General features: G+C 38.9%; 1 protein-coding gene across 2 annotated transcripts in view; it reads right to left on the bottom strand.

Annotated features, from left to right (window-relative positions):
* iqsec1b (IQ motif and Sec7 domain ArfGEF 1b) overlaps nt 1-16,551 on the bottom strand; it is a 137,103-nt gene extending 120,552 nt beyond the window's left edge. For both annotated transcript variants that reach the window (XM_028447093.1, XM_028447094.1), the window contains exon 1: nt 16,444-16,551. In XM_028447093.1, the coding sequence (XP_028302894.1) occupies nt 16,444-16,484 (41 nt within the window). In that variant the 5' untranslated portion in view covers nt 16,485-16,551. The remainder of the gene's footprint in view (nt 1-16,443) is intronic.
* Between the last annotated feature and the right edge of the window lie 6 nt (nt 16,552-16,557).

Here is a 16,557-nt window from a genome sequence, read left to right as displayed (position 1 = left end):
TTTCTGAGTCCGACTCAACACCAAAAAATTACACTGCTTCAACGCCTTTCACAGCCGTTGAAAGACGCCCCTGTCTTCATCTCGACTCACTGCTAACATTCTACACCCCCCACGGCTGTCGAACACCGGATCCAACACACCGGTTGGCGGCCCAATGACGACACCACCCTCACCGCTCTACGCGGTCACTGGGCTCCAGTTGTCGGACCTCCATTAGCTTAGCGGCTAGCAGCCAACGTTCCAGTGCTAAATAACTTCTCCCTCCTACCTGCACAAAACAGCCATAGAGAGAAGAATGGAGGGAAAGCCCCACACACCAATGGGGCTGGAGCACAGCCGGGTCTGCTCAGGGTGCCTCGGGCTGGAACACGCCCAGCGAGCCCCTGATGCTACAGGCTCCTGCCACCATGGCATCGTTTTACAGTAAAGAGCCTCCATGGATGGCTGTCATGTGGGGGGAAAATGATGACATCACCCTGAACTCCTCACATCTGAGGAGGAAGAGGAAGACGACACCTTCTTCACTCCAGCCCGGACTGCACAGCCGACAGCCTCCGTTGCCTCTCGGGATGGAAACATGGGGGGCACCCAGCTACCCCCCTTTCTCGGCTCGACGTGTGTGCACGCGCTGCCACCCCCGGGCCCGTTCCCCCTTATTTTCCCGGAGCTGCTCAGAGGGATGGCACGTTCATGAGAAAACCACCCCTTCTGCAGCAGGAGCTCGGTGTCTCATCCTTCGGCTGCGAGGCAATGGAGAGCCTGGGTCTGCTCCTCCTGCCTCTAGTAGAGCCACTCGTCGCGGTGCACTCCATCTCCAGTCAACCCTGACTGAGAAGGCCTGCAAGGCTACGGCTTTTAGGGCTGGAGCGCTAGTAAATCCTCCCCCTGCTCATAGCCTATTAGGCTGTGCTGTGTGAGGTATTTGGGCCGACTCAGAACCCGACCACAAAGTTGGAGATGTCTGCTGTCACTGACCTGTGTCTCTGTGTTTAATGCTCTGTGGTGCAGGCCACAGGGACAGCAATGAGACCAAAAAGAAGGATGATGAGGCTCTCCGCCTCGGTCTCCCTCGTAAAGTCCCAGCTCCATCCCCACCAGGAGAAATGTATTTGCGCAGGTTGCTTCCCAGGTTTATAGTTTAAAGTTGCATAAACTAACTGTGCTCCGGCCCCCCCCACCATCTTAACACGGCCGGTCCAGCTGGTCCAGGAAGCCTCAACCTCAGCTGCAGATCCGGGTGTCCCCAGTGTGCAGCGCATCCAGGTCAGGGAGGAAAAGAGACTATCCGGATCTCTCCTCTCTCCACTCGTGTCGCGGCTGGGACCCCGAGCAAGGGACAGTGGGGCCTCCACCGTCATGCTGACCTCCGGGGTGGGCGGACGTAAAGCTCTTTTCCTGGCACATGAGGTGCCTATGGTCACCCTGGACACCAGCCTGACAGGCTGGGGCACGGTGCACAGGAGGCAATTTGTGAGGGTTTGCTGGGATGTGAATAAAGCGCTCCTGCATCAATTACCTGGAGCTCTCAGCGGTGCTCTCGCTGAACCATTCCTTTCCATTCCTCACGAGCCACCATGTCCTGGTGAGGACAGATAACACAACCACGGTAGTGTACGTCAACCGTCAATGACTGCAAGTGGAGAGTGTTTGGGGAGTGGTGTCACCGGGTGGGACACATTCCTTTTCAGTGCTCTGTGGGAGTGATCTTGTTATTCCTGCAGAAGCTGATTAACAAACGGAGGGCTTTCTCTACGGTGAAAGTCTATCTGGCGGCTATCGCTGGCTGTCATGTGGGCTTTCGTGATAAAACGGCAGGCCTGCATCCACTGATCGTTCATTTTATGAAAGGGGCATGCAAGCTTCTCCCTGTGTCTAGACCGCTGGTGCCGCTGTGGGATTTGTCTATGGTCCTGGAAGGACTTCATCATCCACCTTTTCAGCCGTTGAGACGCGCAAACTTGAAGTTTGTGTCACTAAAGCTGGTGTTGCTACCGGCTTTGGCATTGGCCAAGCGTGTTAGTGACATCCATGCACTGTCAGTGCACCCATCGTGTGCTCAATTCAAATGGTGCTGAAGCCCAACCCAGCATTTAATTGGGCTTGTGTTCTCCTCTTGACGTTACGGACTTCTCTGCCTCACAGGGTGAGCAACGGCCTCATCTTCTGTGTGTGCGCATCTGTGGATTTGACAAGGGACTTCAGGAGGAGCGATCAACTCTTCGTCTCCTGGGCCCCGCCCCATAGGGGAAAGCTTGTCACATTAGGTGGTGGAGGTGAATGCTCTGGCTTTTTTGAGTCAGGGTTTGCAGCCGCCTCTGGGCTTGCGTGCACATTCGACTATAGATTTAACCACCTTCTGGGCCTTGTTCAGGGAAGTGTCTGTTCAGGATATTTGTGTGGCAAAGAGTTGGTCCTCGCCCCTCACTTTTGTCCGGTTTTACCGGTTGGTCGTTTCCACTCCATGTGTGGCACGGGGGGTTCTTCTGTCCTGGTCGGAGCAGGGCTTGTCCTGCAGGCTGGTGTGGCATGCATTAAGCTTGTCTGCAATACGTTAGCTACAGTATCCCAGAGTGAAACATCAAAATTAATGTTATGAAAGAAAACTATAGGTTATTTTTTATGAGAAGAGGTGCTTACAGAATGCCAATGTATGTTTCATCAGCCAAACAGGTTGGCGTAATGAGAAAGGGCTTCTGGGATATGATGCGGAAGCGTATATCCCATAGTGAGACATCTCACTCATATTACTCACAGAACCAGAGTTATGTAAATAACCTTTGGATTTTGCGTTTGTCGTTTATCTGAAGCCAGTCATCGAGCAGCCAAAAGCAAAACTGTTGAAGAAACATGATTAACAGAGTTTAAGAATAGCTGCGTTTCCATTACTCAAAGTGGGCCGTTTTTTTGTTTGTTTTTTGGACAAGCGAGTGGAGACAGACATGGTAACAGGTGGCCAGTGGCACCGCCAGGATTCCATTTCATAGTACATGTAGCCTATGTGGTCTTACTAGTAATAAAATAGCAGTTTTCGTGTATTTGGTTTCATAGTTTTATTTTGTAATGTTTTATTTAGAGACTTTTATTTTGAAGATGGCTCTACTTCCTGGGAGTTCGCGGGTTTTAACTCAGTTCTCTGAGGAAGCAGACAGGAGGTAAGCAGCTGAAGCTCTGGTTAAAATGTTATAGTTTGATCTAGTCAGACTTTATTTAGGTTATATTTAGACATTGTTTATACTTTATAAGGTTTTTATCATTATTTCTGTTAGTAGTTGTTAGTAGTTGATGTGTGTGAAATAGCGTTTTTTATGTTAGTACAGCACTTTCCTGTTAGCATGTGTATGTAAGCTAACTAGTGCAGTCTCACATGTCTGTGGAACCTTTTTCTTTGTGTTTTTTTTTGCAGATTTCAGGGGGATTGTAAAACAGAGTGGCTGTACTGATGTTATTTTGTGTTTCACGCAGTAAATCACCTTCCTGAATGCAAACCCGTGTGTGTGGCTCAGCTCATTAACGCATACACCACAATGCAGAAAGTTTCTAGTCGGCCAGTGCAGACACACCGGCTACGTAAGAAAGTAAATAATAGTAAATGAGCATTTAACGACAACCTAATGCTAAATAAACACAGCCACAAAAACAAAGTTAGCTCGCTAACATACCTAGGTAGGTAGGTAGGTTTAAAATCCACTTTTTACGGCGTTGTTCTGAGAACTTTTTACATTTCTCACCTTTGTGAACGACGATTTTTGGTACTCTATAAAATCTATTTTCCTTTTCTCGGTTAGAATGAGTGGAGCAGCCGTAAACGCTACAAAACATGGGCATTTTGATTATTTCAGAAGTTTCCTGCCCTCCATCTGAATGTTGCGCTCTCGCGATGCAGCAACGTGACGTCACATGAAATCAACCTCATGAAGTAAATGACAATCATTGGCCTTTATGTTAGGCTTCAATTAAATGGCTTAAAAATTAAGTGGACTCAGCATATTTTGCCTATTACAAACCAGCATCTTTATGATCCCCTTCCCTAAAACAATTTTTGAAAAAAAAAACTTTATTAATTTTTTTTCCCCCACACCTTAAAAAAATGTTTACACACTGCGTACAGGATTCCGGCTGGCGGCGCCACTGCAGTACAACAATAGTCAAAAAGTGACGAAAACATGGAAAGAAAAGAGTGAAAAGTGACTAAAATGGACCAAAGCAGTCAAGAGTGGCCAAAAAATGAGCAAATAAAGAGCAACCACGTGGTATGTAATGGCAAAAGATAGCTTTATTGAGCAAAATGTGGCAAACAATAGTGAAAAACGGCAAAATGAAGGGAAAAGGGAAACAATTAGTATTCATTGGGTAAAAATTTACTTAATGGGATGAAAAGTGTGTAACGATTCACCTGTCTTTTCCAAGGCAATAAAGCTACAACACACTTTCAGGTCACGGACGGATCGGTCTACCAGCAGGGATGAAAGCCGACACACACATTAACACATAAAATAGCTTTGGCTTATAGGAATTAGCCTTGTATTTCGGGCAGTTCAAAGCACATCCCACCCCAACGCTCGAGCGTAAACCCATGTACAACCAAAAACCAAACACAAAACTACGCTCTATGGCGCGAGAAAACTAGAGTTTATCAGTCCATCAAAAGTCCATGCACGCTGAGGTCCAAAACCCCGATGCCTTGCTCCCACCGCAGGCTCGGTCCTACGGGGTAAAATGAACACACTGGTATCAACAGGTAGCTGGCTACGGGGCCATAGGCAGCCCAGTTACTCACAAACACCAAGCAGCTGCCCTCCCGTGCATCCGAAGTCGAACCAGATGATCCCAGCAGCTCCGCGAAGTCTTGTCCTACCCGTCAATGGATGATCGAGGAAACCCAACGGTACAATCCACAAAGAGGTACGCTCCACGGTATTGCAGCTCTGAGCAGTGTGTCGTTGGCGTGTGACGTCACAACACTAAGCGCCTGGCGCCCGCGACCTGATCACCTCATATAGGCGTGACAGCTCCCATTCACAATTACAGCTCCATTAATAAAACAGTACTACGAAAGAAAATGACCAAAATTAAATGATTTTATATCCACTGTGACCAGGTTCTGCACAATAAATGACATTTAAAAAAGGGTTGGCTCATCCCTGCTGGGTGACACACACGTAGGGACCTATGCGGTCCTTACAAGTGGCCAAAGAAATTTAAGAAAGAACAAAAATTTGATAAAAGTGTCCAAAAGAACTTGCAAAAATTGACAAAAAATAGGGAAAAAAAATGGTATTTATTGGGAAAAGGAGCTTAAGTCTGAAAAAAGTGTCAAAAAGGGGCAAAAATGGGACAAAGGAAATAGGTAAAAATGGGTTAAACAGTTCTCCCTTTTTAAGGTTATCTAGGGGAATAATAATTAAAATTAAAGCTGCAAGCAGCAATGAACAGGTCCTCATAACCAAACGTATGTCGGGAAGTGATGCACGTTGAGGTGTGTTTCATGTCGGGGTGTGGCAGAAATATTAAAGTGTTGAGACATAGCATTTTCAAGGATTATATCACAAACTTTCCTGCAATGTTCTGTGCAAATATAATGTCTATAATTTCCTTTTAACAATAGGTGGTGCTATGACTATGAATGATGGTTGGGTTAAACCATAATAATTATTTTTGGCATACAAATGAAAGATGCTATAATTAATTAGCATCTACTTAGCTCTACAAACTCTTAATAACTTCCATAAACGTAGCACATCATCCACGTGAACAGGCTGCTCAGAGGAATATTTACATCTAGAATCATTCAACTTTATTGTCAAGATTGTTTTATAACACAAACAAATAAACATGTATGTTTAAAATACTATGTAGTGACAAGGGGGCGGCACTCCCACCTAAACTTGCCCAACCAATCCCTCCAATTTTAATTACACTTCAACACCACCCCCCGGAGGGCACGGACACCACCTCCACCCTCCGGAGCTAATGCACCACATACACATATATACACAAAGGTTGGGTGGGGAGCACCGCTCCCCCATCCTCTTTTTTTTAATTGCACCTCATACATTCACTAAACACACATTCACACAGAGGATTGAGAAGTGCCTCTCCAATGGGGAATGGTATTACCACTCACTCCTTCCCTCTGTCCACAGCCACCACCATCATACATAAGCTTCACACTGGTCACCAGACCTGATTACACAACACAATAAGCACAATATGCACAACTCTAATGTCACAATCTCACTCACTATAAAATAATCACTCTTCCCACCCTTCCTATTTCCTACCTTGAGTCTCTCCTCCCTGTTCCCTTCCCCCTTAAGGGCTGGACTTTTGTCCCAGTCCAGCCCTGTCTCATGGGATGAGATGTCACCAGAGTTACCAGGCTCCTCCCCCAAAACAACCTTCAATGGAAACACCTTCAAACACACATTAGACTTTGTAGAAACTTTAAAAATATCACTTTGATTCTGAGAAAAACTGTAATAAAAACACAGCTAGCGAGTCAAGCTCTTTGCTGTTGATACTTTTGTGTTCATTCATGTTCAAAACAACAAATTCAAAGGTTTGAGAAGATTTAAGGTTTTATTACTAGCTGTGTTTCCACTACCATTTGAAATGATCAAAATCTAAATATCTCAACACCAACTGGTAAAGGAAACACCTGAATATAGAAAAAACACTCAGATATCACTTAACAGTTTTTATTCTTTCATGAGGAGGTTTTCATCTTAAATGGCTGGTTAAAGCTCAATGTTAACACGTTCAAAGAGCAGTTATACTTAGAATTATTGCTTTTATTTTGTTAAAGACTAATGGAAACAGCTAGTGCTAACGTTGATGATTCGTAACACGTTTTGAGGAGGTGTGGCTTCTATGACCTGCTCTACATTCACATCCTGTCAGGATCAGCTCGATGTTATGCAACGCCCTCATGTTTTTCCAAAGCTGGCCAGGAAATGAAAATTAAATCACATGTGAAGCTTAGAAATCTGCTGAGGTGATGAATTTTAATCTATTCTGAAACCTGTTTGTAACCGACAGGTTCTACTTTTAGTGAAGTTCTATAGATATTGTAAACAGGAGGATGGTGATAATGATAAAAGAGAGGGAAATGAGTGAAAGAAAACAGAGCAAAGTTTATTCACATGTGAACGTGATGAATAGTTCCAGAACAGAGTGTTTGTCTCATGTTCATCATTTAAATACATTATCAAAAATAAATAATGGACTTCTAGCGTTTATCTTTAAGATAAACCTTAAGATAATGAACTGCTGTAGTGCTTAAAAAAAGTAGTTTCATTATTCAATCATGTTGTTTTAGTTTAAATTCACAGAGGACGGTGTGTGTGTGTGTGTGTGTGTGTGTGTGTGTGTGTGTGTGTGTGTGTGTGTGTGTGTGTGTGTCTGGAGACCAAAATGAATGACAGTAATCAATGTGAGAGGAGGAAAGCAGAGAGTGTTTTATTATTGATGTGTGATTGAAATGATTGATGAGAAACAAACCTGAGGGGAAGGAGAACCAGACGAGCTATTGATGATTGATCAGTTTGTGCTGAAGTCAGGAGGAGGAGCTCCGTTTTTATTCCTGTCAGACCAACGTGAACCATCCATAACTACAGCTACATACGTAGCGTCATCACTTTACCACATTCATCCAGTGTTTACTTAATCACAGCCTGGAACTGAGCCATGTCAGTTACACTCACACTAAATAATCTAGACCAGTGGTTCCCAAAGTGTGGTACGGGTGCCTCCAGGGGTACACAGATTATCATTGGGGGTATATGAATGAAAAATAAAAATGAGAAAGTAGAATATCAATGGACCAGCAGTCAGGAGCCTCCATGCATTGCCACAAACTACACATTAGCTGATGTTAGAGACAGTAACCATGGGGACAGAGAAACATCAAAAAAGCACAAACATGATGAGAGCTACATTGCTTTACATTCATTACAGATTATTATTGTTCTTTTTTTTACTATACATAACTGTAGGGTTACATTGTATGTGACATTACATCAGTGGTCCCCAACGTTTTTTTGGGTCGTGACCCCATTTTATTGTTGAGCGTCTCCAAAGACTTTTTTTCTTTCTAGAATGTTTGTTGTTGCCAGGATTAGTGCACAAAGATGCATTTTATTTTAACTCGATTTATATTCAACAGTGAAAGTATAGAAGGGTTAACCCTAACCCTCATTTTTAGGCGGAGCTACAGACTCCAAACACCCCTCACTTTGTTGTTCTTCTTGTTGTGTACATTAGTTAGAATCACGACTCCTCTGTGATTCATAAACGGATCCAAATGAAATTTGACAGGTATAATCTATGGATGTGTACCCATCAATGCTCTGAATTAAATTTTTGATTTGGGGCCCGGGGGGCCTCAAGGGGCCCCAAAAGAAGAACAAAATAATCACAAAGTCAAATATTACGACAGTTGGTGGTACCAACCATTTATTGGCACATACCAATATATAAATGAGGCCCATTACCCCGTACGTGTCGTGGGGCATTTATCAAATGATTAAAGTTGTTTTCTCATTTATTTGTGAGTCAAATATTGTGACAGTTGGTGGTAATGAATGATTGACACAAACCGATATATGAATGGGGCCCATTACTCTATGTGTCACGGGGCTCCAGGGACTGAATTCTCGGGATTGTGGCACGTGCTATTCGGTGCGGAGACATTCCGCGGGCCCGGCTGTAGTTCATCCAAACTTGTTTAAGATTGTTTTGTGTTATAATTTAAAAAACATTAATAATTAAAACATTTTAAAAATACAGTTTTAATCAGTATTTTTTATTATTATAAATTATTAGACATTTCAGGGGATCTCATTTGAATTCCAGGGAACCCCACATTGGGCCACAACCCCAAGGTTGAAAAACACTGCATTCCATCATTATGTTTTTTAAGTTTGCAGGAGTAAGGGGTACATGCTTCAGGTTAAAGGTCTGAAGGGGGTACGGGAACGTTTGGGAACCACTGATCTAGACTAAGAATCACGTGGACACAGTGAATTGTTTATTATGGGTCGACCTTAAGGATCAAAGAAGCAGAAGCAATAAGACCAGAACTATGTTTATAGAGTAACTGAAGCTCAAAACCACTGTTCTCTGCTGAAATCAAATGTATTTGGCTTTATTGTCTAATCTATAAATGTACAAGACATGTAGAGAACTGAAATGACTTTTCCGTCGCCCACAACATTTACGAACACAAAAAAAAACATAAAAAAATGTAGAATATAAAATTATTAGTTATTTGCTGTTGATTGATCCTCGTCCAACTGTCAATATTTTCTAACTAAATATATGTCTAACTATTGAAATGTGCAGAATTTAGTTGTAAAATGTCAGTGACTGCCCTCGATAGGTTGGAAGCAGGATATTAGTTTAATTTGCCTATTGGCTGAGGACGAGATGATGTGATGTCATTTTACCATTGTGCGTCACGGTTAGCTCCGCCCCCTTTTATATAAACAATCACCTGTGGGCTCTACAATTTGTGTGAGTAGGATGGACTGATAGAATAGTGAATAAAGAGATATAGTGAATAATGAGTCGCTAGTTAGCATAGCATAGATTGTTCTTTGGAGATTTAATAGTATAGACTGGGCGTGGCTTAACTGCTTTAGCACTCAGCCTCGCTATAGAAAAGTGGGAGGTTAAGTAGCTTTTTCATGGATGGTTTACATGGGAGCTTTAATTCCTCTTTAATTAAAAGAAAAAAAGCGCACACACACAGCTAACCATAGTTAGCATCAGTGCCTGCAGCTGTAAAGAGCGTCAGTTCAGATCCAGATGTAGTGTACGCGATGGAATCATGACTGAGTAAAAAGGAGGTGTGGATGTAATTATATGTACTGTATATATCTATAGATATATATAGATAATGTTATTATCGTCAAAGCGTCTCATCTCTGACTCTTAATTGAAAGCAAAGCGTCTGAATAGTAAAAGAGGAGATGAGTCACAGCGTTAAGAGCCAACGGAGTTCATCAGTCAGTGTGTGATGAAGAGGAGGAAGAGGATGAGGAGGCGTGTCATTCATTCATTCATTCATCATCAGCCTGAACACATTCAGCAACAAAGAATCTGTGCTGGTGACGCTCCGTGAACAGCTGGAGACAGAAACACAGCTGCAGATGTTACCGTCACACTCTTCATCCCTCCATACTTCACTCATCGTCTCTTTATGGAGTCAAAACAAGCTTTAGATGATCAACGTTTGACTGAAGATTATTTTAGAAAGACATCAATGAACTTTAAAGGAAACATGATGAAGCTTCTATTTCAGATCATCTGAATGTTTAACGTCACAGATGAAGATAACCTCGTGTGTGTGTGTGTGTGTGTGTGTGTGTGTTTAAGATCAATCATTCCTCATGATTAAAAAGCATTTCTTTCATTTTCACACTTTAAAACAGATGTTAACGATGCTAATCCTCCGTCTGTAGCTGTTTTAGGTTCAATAATAAAATACATGTGATTTACTCCACTTTACTTTTTTATTTTAATGCTTTTTATTTAAATAAATCACTGCATATTAATACAATCGTCTCTCCCACATAATGAATGTTTTACACACATTTCTGCATAATAAATAAATAAATACACATGTAATGAATCTAATGAACCACCTCATATGATAGTGAGGACTGAACATTCCATCATTAAAGATGCAGCGTTCTATAAATCAGCCTAACTCTACATTACATGTGTCAAACTCATGGCCCGGGGGCCAAATCCAGCCTTTTAGAGCATCCAATCTGGCCCACGGGAGAAAGTAAAAATGTAATGTATAAATGAAACTGAACAGTATTTGCAGGTGCTCACAGTTTTCCTGTTCATTTTTCATGTTAAACTGATTGAAAAACTCTAAATTCTTACAAAATCTTTAAATTTTCCTTAAATAATTACATAATATTTCCCTTAATTCAATAGAAATTGGTCACAAATCTAGCAAATGTAAAGTTTAGACCCTGTTGGGACTGATGTCTGTCACTTATTGCTTGGATATTGTCAGTTTCTTACATATTTTGAATTTATGTATATGTAAACGTGTAAACTAGGGAACAATAAAGTTTACATTTTCTTGCATCTGTGGCCATCTTTAGATCAAATAGATCATCAAACCTCAAGTGTTCCATAGAAAACAATTTGACTTGCTTCTTGTTTACCAAGTGTTTTCTTCTGCCATGTTTTCAGACCATTAGCAACACTTTCCTAGTGTTAGCTTACAGGCTAGCTTTAGCTTTGAGAGGGGCGGGGTAGAGGGGAGGAGCTTGCATGTGCGTAGATTAAACAACTCAAAGTTAGTATTAATAACATGAGTGTGCCAAGCTTCTAGAGTTGTCACGATACCAAAATGAGTAACCACGATACGTTACCAGACAAAGATTCACGGTTCCAGGTAATAGTGAAGTCTTTTTTTATTATTATTATTTTTATGAACTGCAATGTATTTGTTAGTAATACTTATCAATTACTTAGTGTTGTTCGATGAATGATAATAGTTCATGAACAAAAGCATATAAGCAATAAAAAAACTAATAAATGAAGTTAAAATTCATACGGTTGACATTAAAAACAATCATTCAGTTTACTTTGCACATTAATTTACAGTATGTTTATAAATAATCAACTTAGGAAAACAAATCCACTGTCTTTAAAAAAAAATTAACAAATCTATTTGACAATAATGTGTCTTTTCCAACATAATAAAATACAATAAACAGGAACTGATTCCCTGAGAAAACTATATTTTTATGCATTTTCTGGGTGACGTCAAAAAATTAACAAGATTGCTCTGAGTCCGTGCACAAAAAAATAAAATAGTTCCAAATGGGACATTTGCAGTTTGGTTTTTTTTAGCAAAATTAGTGATGCCACTGACGACGACGACGTCATGACAGAGTCACCGCTCAGGCCTGGTGCTTCTACCATGTGTTGTGACTGTAAACCGTACACGTGTCCAGGAGAGACAGAACTTTAGCTTGTTTGTTTGTTATGAAGTGAGTTTCTGTTGAAGCAGAGCAGTAACACACTAACAGCCAATCAGCTAACAGAGGGGCGGACCCAGCGTGCAGAAACAGCCTATCATATCTCTGTACGTCACCAGTAACAGGCAAACAGCCAATCATTCAGCAGTTGTGGAGTTTGGTTGCCATGTTGGATTGTTTTCAAGTGAATATCATGCAGTGAGTTTAGACTGTGCAGTGAGAGGAGGAACTGGTACCAGTAGTATCATCATCTATGGTAGAACCGTTGTGTGGAATTTCTTTGTGGGTATCATGCAACTATACAAGCTTTATTATTTGTAGATGTCCGAAATAGTGGGTTTGTTTTATTTAGTGAGTAAAACATATTAAAAAAATAAAATAAAATAAATTAATAATATATATTGTTCCTCGATTATGATATTTTTGTAATCGTTGGGTGTAATAATCAAAATCGTGATCGAATTTTGATGAATTTATTAGCCCTACCATTGATGATGTTTATCTATAATGTGTGTGTACATGTGATTCTAACCTCACACACACTGCATGCTTCATACTGGGAACACTGGTAAGGCTAATGATGACATGTTCTATGACAGACATATGCAACTGGCTGCCCAGGGGCCACGTGTGGCCCTCAGTTTAATTCTGTGTAGATCCCAAACCAAAATCAGAAAGTTATGTTATATAAGGCCACATAACACACAAAACTCCAGAAACAAAGAGATAAAAACACACATAATGACTCAAAAAGACAACAAAAATCCACCATATTGATGAGAAAACAGAAAAAATGAGTTACAAAACAATCTCTAAGGGCCTATATTACTAATCTAGATTAGATTAATCTATGTTAGCTAGCTTCAACTAACCAAACATTCCCTGTCAGACAGGAGCTGTACTACGAACGTTGATCACCTATGATCACAACACACTAATTAAAACCAAGTGATTACAGCCTCGCTACGTGCGGGTGCACATGAAAGGGGTGGAGTTACAGTGTCTGACCAATCAATGGAGAGATTTAATGGAGGAACAGTTTATGATTTTAAATAAATATAATGAATATAAATTTATGATGACAGTGAAGAACAACAGTTTTAGTGCAGTGCACAGCAGGAGGCGGAGCTTATCTGATCCACTTCATAACTTGGTACCAACCAGGTCACTGAAGTTTAAAATGATGAATAATTAAAATCCATAATTCAGACCAAAAACAACACTGATGTTACAGAAAAGACAGTAATGATAGAACTGAGACAGGAAGCTGCTGATACTGTTAATGTGTAAAAGTGTGAGATTATTTATGATATTAATCCATTAGATGATAAACAGACAGAGCTCTGCAGTTAAACTTTATTACAGCACACACGTGTTTCTATTCATATAGATCTATTTATCACACACTGGGATGAGAACACATTGTTTATGTTCCTGTTGATAATATCAGCCCCAGCGTATTAATTATTAATTAATACTAATGACTGTCCGCACACACAGGTTTCATCAGCTGACTGTAAATCAGTCCATCAGATATGAATCTATATCTTTCCTAAATGATGTCATCAGTAAATGAAAGGATTAATTTATATTAATAATCTTCTTTATAAACTCAGCTGTAAGATCTGAACCAACCAGGATCATCTATCAATGGGCAGGTAGTTTTCTAAGAGATCTGATTGGTCAGGAGGCGGGGCTTTAGGACTCACTAACATCTAAGCCAGAGAAAAACCTGGTCACGACCAGGTTAGCGTTCAGCATTAGTTGCCATAGTGATTAAGCTTCAGCCAGCTTTGTAGTCCAGCACACGCTGATTAAATCCTGGAAGTTAGCGTGATCAGAGCTAATCTAGATTTATAGCGTACGCAAAACAAATAAAACACCAAAAAAAAAACCAACACAAAAGGACAACAAAGACAAGCCTTTGATGTTTCCTGTGTTAATGCTCACATTGGTCATTGTTCTAAATGCTGACATTAATGTTGATAATGTGGCCCTCGGGTCACATTATCACATACTTGTGGCCCCATCACTGTTTTATGATGACATCAGTCTCTAGCTATGTTTCTATTACTCTTGGAAATTAGTAAAAACTAAATAGTTCAATAAAAACTGGAGATGGAAACACTGGAGGTTCTAAAAAAAACAGTCAAATATCACAAAAACGTTTTTACGCTTTCATGAGGAGGAATTTCAGACGTTTCTATATTGAAATGTGTCACAAAAGTGAAGCATATTTTCAGCATAAACTTAATAATGATTAGTGATTATTAGACTTAATAATAATTATTGATTATTAGACTTAATGATTAGTGATTATTAGACTTAATAATAATTATTGATTATTAGACTTAATAATGATTAGTGATTATTAGACTAATAATAATTAGTGATTATTAGACTTAATGATTAGTGATTATTAGACTTAATAATGATTAGTGATTATTAGACTTAATAATAATTATTGATTATTAGACTTAATAATGATTAGTGATTATTAGACTAATAATAATTAGTGATTATTAGACTTAATGATTGGTGATTATTAGACTTAATAATGATTAGTGATTATTAGACTTAATAATAATTATTGATTATTAGACTTAATGATTAGTGATTATTAGACTTATTAGTGATATTAGACTTATTAGTGATTATTAGACTTATTAGTGATTATTAGACTTAATAATGATTAGTGATTATTAGACTTAATAATGATTAGTGATTATTAGACTTAATAATAATTATTGATTATTAGACTTAATAATGATTAGTGATTATTAGACTAATAATAATTAGTGATTATTAGACTTAATGATTAGTGATTATTAGACTTAATAATGATTAGTGATTATTAGACTTAATAATAATTATTGATTATTAGACTTAATGATTAGTGATTATTAGACTTAATAATGATTAGTGATTATTAGACTTAATAATAATTATTGATTATTAGACTTAATAATGATTAGTGATTATTAGACTTAATAATGATTAGTGATTATTAGACTTAATAATAATTAGTGATTATTAGACTTAATAATGATTAGTGATTATTAGACTTAATATAGATTAGTGATTATTAGACTTAATAATAATTAGTCATTATTAGACTTAATAATGATTAGTGATTATTAGACTTAATAATAATTATTGATTATTAGACTTAATGATTAGTGATTATTAGACTTAATAATGATTAGTGATTATTAGACTTAATAATGATTAGTGATTATTAGACTTAATAATGATTATTGATTATTAGACTTAATAATAATTAGTGATTATTAGACTTAATAATGATTAGTGATTATTAGACTTAATAATGATTATTGATTATTAGACTTAATAATGATTAGTGATTATTAGACTTAATAATGATGTGATTAGACTTATTATTGATTAGTGATTATTAGACTTAATAATAATTAGTGATTATTAGACTTAATAATAATTATTGATTATTAGACTTAATAATAATTATTGATTATTAGACTTAATAATAATTATTGATTATTAGACTTAATAATAATTATTGATTATTAGACTTAATATTGATTATTAGACTTAATAATGATTATTGATTATTAGACTTAATATTGATTATTAGACTTAATAATGATTAGTGATTATTAGACTTAATAATGTTTAGTGATTATTAGACTTAATAATGATTAGTGATTATTAGACTTACTATTGATTATTAGACTTACTATTGATTATTAGACTTAATAATGATTAGTGATTATTAGACTTAATAATGATTAGTGATTATTAGACTTAATAATGATTAGTGATTATTAGACTTAATAATGATTAGTGATTATTAGACTTAATAATAATTATTGATTATTAGACTTAATGATTAGTGATTATTAGACTTAATAATGATTAGTGATTATTAGACTTAATAATGATTAGTGATTATTAGACTTAATAATGATTAGTGCCACATTAGACGTGAAATCATCTTTAAATGCAGAATGTTCTAAGGAGGTTCTAAATGTCCATCTTCCTGCTAGAAGTCTCAGAGGATGAGATTTCGCCATAGTTACCAGGCTCCGCCCCCAAAACAACCTTCAATAGAAACACCTTCAACGTGCAATTATACTTTGTCAACATTTAAAAATAATGCTTTGATTTTACATAAATCTGTAATGAAAACCAGTTTCCAACTAACAGCTCTATCTACTCTGGACCGGACTAGAACCTCACAGCGTCCGGATTACGCCCGCACACCGCAGCTTTGACAACGTGACTGATTCTCCCATAGTGCACACGGGGCTGCATCTCATCACTGATTGTTCACAGCTGACACACGCACACGTGCACGCTCGCACAAGGCAGAAATAATTACGCAACGCGCGCGCACGTTAATCCCCATGCATCCATCAATCCAGCGTGTGGAGCAGCCACGCACGCGCTCGCTCACCTGTCCGGGCTCTTCCGGTGGTGCATGGTGCACGCGGCCATGTGTCTCAGGTGCTCCTCCTTCAGAGACTCGTTCTCCGCGCACAGATCCGTGACCTGCAGCTCCAGCTCCTGC

This window comes from Gouania willdenowi, chromosome 5 (genome assembly GCF_900634775.1).
Source record: "Gouania willdenowi chromosome 5, fGouWil2.1, whole genome shotgun sequence".
Lineage (NCBI taxonomy): Eukaryota > Metazoa > Chordata > Actinopteri > Blenniiformes > Gobiesocidae > Gouania > Gouania willdenowi.
This window is presented reverse-complemented; position numbering and strand designations above follow the sequence as displayed.